Below are 6966 nucleotides of genomic sequence, written 5' to 3'. Positions count from 1 at the left end.
GTGTGTGTGTGTGTGTGTGTGTGTGTGTGTGTTGGGGGCGCTAAAGGTCTCCATGAAGTGTGTAGTGTGTTTGTGCACATGCTGGGTAGGGATGGGCTGAGGCAGCCCAGGAGTGTGTGCACAGAGGGGTACGTCCAGTGGGTGGAGGAGGACTCCATGATTCCTTCCTTCCCTCCAACCCTCTGAGGCTCTCATTCAGTCTCCCAGCTCTGTACTGGGACCAGGCTATTTTGCCAGCCCAGGAAGTCCACAGCCCTAGAGAGGTCCCAACTTTCCCTTTTCCTGAGAGATGAGTCCAGGTGGAAAGAACAAGAAGGATGTCCTCCCCCGTCTACTAACAGTAAAATGCCCACACGTTTCTGTAAAGCATATGCAAATGAACCATGCTCCCAGCGCCTTTCAACAACCTGTCTTATAGGAGTCATAGATGGAGCTTCATCCAGAGCTTAACCTTCAAACCACCCTTGGCGGCCCAGCCCTCTTCCAGGTCTTCCTGCCTCCAGTCTTGCTCCCCGCAACTCCCCCTACCTTGTAGACCATGGTCCGCAGATGCTAAAGCCTGCTGTGGATCCCCAGTACAATCAAGCTGAAGTCCAATTCCTTAGACTTGCACCCGCCCTGTGGTACCATGGACCACACCACTGCCCGGGTCCTCAGCTCCCCATACCACCTACTACCCAGCACTGCCAGGACAGCCTCCCGCCTGCAATGTCGCCTCCGGGCTCTGCTTGTCTTCCCAGTTCTGGAAGGCCCCCAGGTGCCCTCCCCCTCTGAGCTCCCACAGCCTATAAGTTCCCACCCACTCAATCTGCCCTCTCCTTCTTCCTCAGGTATGAAGTTCTGCACCCCCTTCATCACATCCACCACTCCATCCCACCCCAGCCAGACTGTGAGCTTCCTGAGCACCTGCTGGTCTCCTCCTCTCCATCTGCTCCTGGCAGGGGACTTAGAGCAGAGGCGGGCAGGGGCTGCTGAGTGGGGAGGGAGGATGAAGGAGGGGACCCCAGTGCAAGCACTGTGGTGAGCCCTGCAGGTGGTGAGCAGCTCTGAGTAGGTGCCCAGGAAGCTGGTGACGCAGGTGGGGAGGCTTGCTGGCAGGGCCTGCAGTGCTCCCCCCTTCATTTTCCTCACCAAGCACCCAAGCAGGGCTGGGAGAAGGGACTTCACAGAGCATGAAAGATGGGCTGAGGGGATTCCAGGTGACTGACACAGGGAAGTTGGAGAGGGACAGGGTGATGGGTGTGATGATGAGAAGGGATCTGGAGAAGGGAAGGTGTGGGCAGAGAAGGGGAGGGAGTGGGTGGTGCTGTCCCAACTCTGCCACTTTCTGTTCTGTGACCTTGGGCAAGTCACTCAAACTTTCTGGGCCTTGGTTCATCTGCAAGGTGGAAGCTTGCCTTACTTGTTGGTGAGAATCACATGCAAGGCAAAGCACCTTATCACTCCATTCATTCATTCCTTCCTCCATCCTCCCAAGTTCTTTGGGCACAGCAGATGCATCACAAACGGTGGACCTCTTCCCCTACCCCAGACTTAGGGGCAGCTCAAATCCCAACTCAGAAAGGATGGAGCTGGGAGGCTGAGGCTAATACCACTGATTCCATAATCAGGGCCTGAAGGGCTCCATAGACTGAGAGATGGAGAGGGGTCCAGGGTCACCCCGTTTCCCTCACTGTACACCTGGATTGTGCTGTAGATGGAACAGTAGTTGAAAAGGCAGAGATCAGCAAAGTTCCACTTCTTTGGATTAGCCCTCGAAGGCTTCCTGGAAGAGGGGATTTTCCTGAAGCCATCTGCTTGGTCAGAGGATGGGCTTATTGAGGCCCACAGACTGGAGTGTGTATGTGTTGATGGGGACAGGTGTGTGCCGGGCATGGGGAGGGCACTCTGGTAGAGACAAGAGGCTAGGGGAGGTAGGTCACAGCTGGTCCCCTTGTCACTCCCCTCCAGGTGCACTGTGGTCAGCTGAGTGACAGTGAGGAGTGGAGCCTGCAAGCCGTGGAGAAGCATGTGAGTGGGGGTAGGGCCGGGGTAGGATGAGGGCTGCTGAAGACCCTCATCACAACTGATGGGAAGATGATCTGGCCCGGGAGATGGACAGACCTGGGTTCCCGTCCACTACCTCTGGGCTGTGTGACCTGGAGCAAGTCACCTAACCTCTCTGAGCCTCAGTTTCACATCTGAGAATGAGGATAAGGATAGCACTGACCTACTGAGGGTACTGGTGAAATAAGGGGAGTCAAATATTTTGTTAATACTTAGGAAGGACTATCTACATAATGATATTGAGGCTCTTCCTGGAGATTTTATGATTTTGTGACTTTAACAAGAACTTACGACTCCCCGTGGGTGCTAGAGACGGAGAAATCTGACCCTGTTCTGCCTTGTAAGAATCTGGGGGCAGTGGGAGTCCACAGGAGGGTGGAGCGCTGAGGGATGAGTTGTTTGGGACGCGGGTGGGGGGTGGGGGCCACGGGCACTGCAGGCAGAGGGAAGGGCTCGAGCAAAGGGCGATAAAGGTGGGGCGTGTGGCTTGCTGACCGCTCCGCCCGTCCCAGACCCTGGTGGCCCTGAAGAGGGTCCAGGCCCTGCAGCAGCGCGGGCCCAGCGCGGCCCCGGAAGCGGTCCAGAATACTCCAGAGGGGGCGGCGGGAGACCAGAAGGGTGGGGTTCCGTACACAGACCAAGACCGAAAGATCCTGCAGCTTTGCGGTGAGGACCCGGCTGGGGCAGGTCCTTGGGGGCGGGGAAGGGCGGGGTCGAACCTGGAAGGGAGGGGCCCATGGGTGGGCGGGGCCTGAGGGTGGCGCGCACCCTTGGGGGATTCTGTGGGCCCTCTCTCTCTGACCCGCGCCCCGCCATTGCAGGGGAACTCTACGACCTGGATGCCTCCTCCTTGCAGCTCAAAGTCCTCCAATACGTGAGTCCCTGTGCCCCTCCTGGGACCAAGGTCCCTGTGAGCCGTCCATCTCAGTTCAGAGTCCCGTGTCCTGCCCCTCTTCTCTTCCCCACCTACCCGAGGAACCTCAAAAAGGCCAGAGGGGGCTTCCCTGGTGGCGCAGTGGTTGAGAGTCCGCCTGCCGATGCAGGGGACGCGGGTTCGTGCCCCGGTGTGGGAGGATCCCGCATGCCGCGGAGCGGCTGGGCCCGTGGGCGGTGGCCGCTGAGCCTGCGCGTCCGGAGCCTGTTGCTCCGCAACGGGAGAGGCCACAGCAGTGGGAGGCCCGCGTACCGCAAAAAAAAAGGCCAGAGGGTGGGGAGTGGGTTTGCTCCCAGATCCACGGTCAGCCTCTCGCTGTGTCCCTCCCTCTCAGCTGCAGCAGGAGACCCAGGCGTCCCGCTGCTGCCTCCTGCTGGTATCTGAGGACAGTCTCCAGCTTTCCTGTAAGGTGAGGGCCCAGGTCCACTGTGGAGCAGGGCGAGGGACCGGGGTCTCTGAGAGGAAAAACCCTGCCCATCCTTAACCAGTCCACCTCGCTCTGCCCATCAGGTGATTGGAGATAAAGTGCTGGAGGAAGAAATCAGCTTTCCGGTGAGTCCCGCACCCCCTGTGTGGGAGTCTGCAGAAGCAGTTAAAGTCGTCTAGGCTCTCCTGGGATCTGCCCAGAGAGATTGGGATCTGCTAGAATCTCTTGGAATCTGATGGAATTATCTGGATCTTGAGGTCTACTTAGAAATGTTGTGAGAGATCCCAACCTCTCATGATCAGGAGCCATTAGGAGAAATCTCTCACAGTCTACAGAAAGACTCACCTGCGACCATTTCACTTCTGTTGGAGTATTTCTGGATTTGGCTGTCTTAGAATCTGTTAAGATCAGTGAGAATCCTTGGGTTCTGCTTTCCTTTCTCCTAGTTAGGGAAGACCCTCAAGTCCTCCATAGGAGGTTCTGGTCAAGAGCCTACTCCCCCACCCTCACCCCACCCTCACTCCTCAGTGTTGACTCCACCCACAGTTTGGACTGACTGAAGAGGTAGTTGAAACTTCCAGACTTGGGGGGGAAGAGGTCTGACATCGCCTGATCTTGGGAAGAGCTGGGCCCTGACTGGCTCTCCTCACTCCCCCAGTTGACGATGGGACGACTGGGCCAGGTGGTGGAAGACAAGAAGTCTATCCAGCTGAAAGATCTCACCTCTGTAAGCCATGGCCTGGCTGGACTGGCGGGGAGCCAAGGGGAGAGCCCACTGCCCAGTCCCCAGGGCCAGAGCCTCTGGGCCAGGGCAGCCTAGGAATGGGGGGAGACAAGACCCCACCGCATGTCATAGCATTTCCCACCCTGCATGAGCCCTTCAGCCCCTCCTGTTGCAGAGTGTGGTGGAGGGCGGGGGAAGGAAGCATATTTCCTCCTTCCCTGCCCTGACTTGCCTCCCCCTTGCCTCCCCTTTGCAGGAGGATGTGCAACAGCTGCAAAGCATGTTGGGCTTCGAGGTGCAGGCCATGCTCTGTGTCCCTGTCATCAGCCGGGCCACTGACCAGGTGGTGGCCTTGGCCTGCACCTTCAACAAGCTTGGAGGAGACTTGTGAGTCTGGGTGGAGTGATGTGGATCAGGAGATGGAGCTGAGAGGCCGGGCGGGGCTCGACTAGGGTAACAGCGCGGGAAGGGTACTGGGAAGGGAGTACTTACTATTCCAGCAGCGGTAGGTTGAATGGTTTGTCTGTGCAAGAGACTGTGAGATTATGGGAGCGATAGACCCTTGGCCGCTGCTCCATCTTGACTTTGTAAAATCATGTTGCGGTCCAGGCGAGTTCCCCTTCTCTTTGCCCACTTCCTGCAGTTTGGATTATCCACTTTTTGCTACTGGCCTTTCCCCCACTTGCCATCCTTTGTTTTGGCATTTCTGCTGGGAACTGCCTGATGGAGGAGCGATGAGCTCTAGGATAGGTGAATTCTCTGGGACCCGCAGAGCATCACCGACCCAGTGGACAGTGACTCAGGGAATAGGCATGGGGGCTGGGCTAAGCTGAGGGTCCTTAGAGGCATTGACAGGGCAGCTGTAGGAATCGTGTGAAACAGAGGGGTAAGCAGGACACACGGTCAGGTAAACAAGCTTAGTCCGTATCTCAAGAACTGAGGTCAGATTTGAGGCCTAGAAGTCGTATCATAGATGTCATGTCCCACACCAACTCATTAATTGGTAGCAGCTGCCTGAAGCATTGTATTAGTTTAGTGAGAAACAGTGCTGTGATTGATCAGCCGTGTCTGTCCAGGGTGCAGCTTTAGGATGTGAATGCTGCCACACTTGGTCCAGCAGGCCTAGCAGTAGGGTGTAGTAGGCAGGTGAGGGGTTGCATTCTGATTCCAGGATGCAGAGAGATGCTGTCAAGATGCTTGGCCCCTGGGGCCCAAGCAAGCAGGCTGGGTTTGAGGGCTCGGACCTCCTGCAGGAAGTGGAGACTGGAGATGTTGGGACTAGAGAGTGTCAGAAGCCCAGGGATGGGGCCTGCAGGGGTGGGGCAGAGATCTGGGTGTCAGAGATCTGAGTAGCAGGACCTGCCAGCATGGAGCTCTATTGGCAGTTGGATGGGCCTGGGAAAATAAAGACAGGGACAAGGCAGAACCTGCTGAGGCAGCGGGGATGTAGGATCTGTGTCATTTGTCCCATCCTAGTGGTGGGAGCATTTGTGCCATTCAATAAACACACATTGAGTACCCACTGTGTCTGGCCCTATGCTCCCAGAGGGGAGGGTCCAGCAGGGTTTGTGACCTCTGGCTGCTGGCTGTAGCCTTGGGTTCTGAGGTGGCCCTGGACCTGGAGGAGAGGTGGTATCAGAAGGGAAACGAGATGGGGACTTGGTGACAGCCCTGAGGCCCAGGGCAGGGGCAAGGTCATCTCTGGGTTCCACATATTTAAGGGAGTGAGTGCTGAACAACTGCATGAGCCAAGGTGGCGCTCAGCTCAGAGCAGACACTGCAGAGAAGCTGCCTGGAGCCCAGAGACAAGGGACTCCAGAATCCCTTTAGCTGGGAGTGCGATGGGGCGGGTGGCAGGGGCAGAGGTACAGTTACGACATTTAGCAAACACTTTGCAAATATCTCCCCTGTACCAGGCTCTGTATTAGGGGATGATACAGTCATGGTCCCTGCCTTCAAGACTTGATGTTTATTTTTAGGGCGTAGAGGGAGGAGGGTGGGAAAGGTATTCTAGGCAGAGCGAACAGTGTGGGAAAAAGCATGAAGGTGTGAAAGAGCCTGAGGTTTTCTCAGAACGATGAGGATCTTACTGTGGCTGAAGCTGAGAGACGCCCATAGAAGAGGGGAGAGAGGTGGGTGGGACTAGATGGAGAGGGCTCAAATGCCACGAGAAGGAAGGTGGGCAGACAGACACAGGGTGGTGGGGATTGGGGTCTGGATCCAAATCACTGGACGGCGAGCACGCGTGGAGGATACCCCGGCAGAGAGGAGCACTGAAGGCAGCCCCCAAATGGGGAAGGGACTAGGCAGGGAAATCTGGGGGCTGAGAAATGGTCAGAATCTCTGAGGAATGCTGCATCTCCCCATGATCCCCATCTGGAGAGGCTTACCCACGTCCCCAGCCCAGGTCCCACCTCCAGCTTGGTCCATCCAGTCCCACCAAGCTCCCTGGTGACAAATCATCTGGTGACCCCACTGAATGACCTCCTCAGGATTTGGGGCTGATCTTGTCCGTTGTGAGCCAGCTCCATGAATCTGATGGGCACTGCCCTGCCCACAGCACCACAGGACTTGTGGAGGCACCAAATCGGGGCCTGCAAAGTGCAGGGAGGAGGGTAGGACAGTGACAGGAGCTGGAAAAGACAGGGCAGTGCCACCGCCCCTCCCTGAGGCTGGAGGGGCTCCTGGAGAAGAGCAGAACACCCAGCCCCAGTCTGAGGGAGGAGACTCAACCTCAGTCTGGGTAAGTCTAAAGTCAGAGGAGGGAGACATGGCTCTGGCTTCGAGAAGCAATAGTCTGAGGAAGAAAACACATTTTGGGAAGAGGAGGATTAG

The 6966-nt window shown here is 56.8% G+C and overlaps 1 protein-coding gene across 9 annotated transcripts in view; it reads left to right on the top strand.

Annotated features, from left to right (window-relative positions):
• PDE2A (phosphodiesterase 2A) overlaps positions 1–6966 on the top strand; it is a 103224-nt gene that overhangs the window by 85967 nt on the left and 10291 nt on the right. For 8 of the 9 annotated variants that reach the window (XM_024753334.1, XM_024753331.1, XM_024753332.1 and 5 more), the window contains 7 exons: positions 1951–2010; positions 2559–2712; positions 2868–2920; positions 3315–3389; positions 3491–3532; positions 4066–4134; positions 4388–4518. In XM_024753334.1, the coding sequence (XP_024609102.1) occupies positions 1951–2010; positions 2559–2712; positions 2868–2920; positions 3315–3389; positions 3491–3532; positions 4066–4134; positions 4388–4518 (584 nt within the window). Of the gene's footprint in view, positions 1–830; positions 890–1950; positions 2011–2558; positions 2713–2867; positions 2921–3314; positions 3390–3490; positions 3533–4065; positions 4135–4387; positions 4519–6966 lie in introns of all 9 variants that reach the window. The other variant, XM_024753335.1, reaches the window with a different exon arrangement.

Source organism: Neophocaena asiaeorientalis, unplaced genomic scaffold, assembly GCF_003031525.2.
Source record: "Neophocaena asiaeorientalis asiaeorientalis breed wild unplaced genomic scaffold, Neophocaena_asiaeorientalis_V1.1 scaffold618, whole genome shotgun sequence".
Lineage (NCBI taxonomy): Eukaryota > Metazoa > Chordata > Mammalia > Artiodactyla > Phocoenidae > Neophocaena > Neophocaena asiaeorientalis.
The sequence above is the reverse complement of the archived record's forward strand: the minus strand, read 5'-3'. Positions and strand labels throughout refer to the sequence as shown.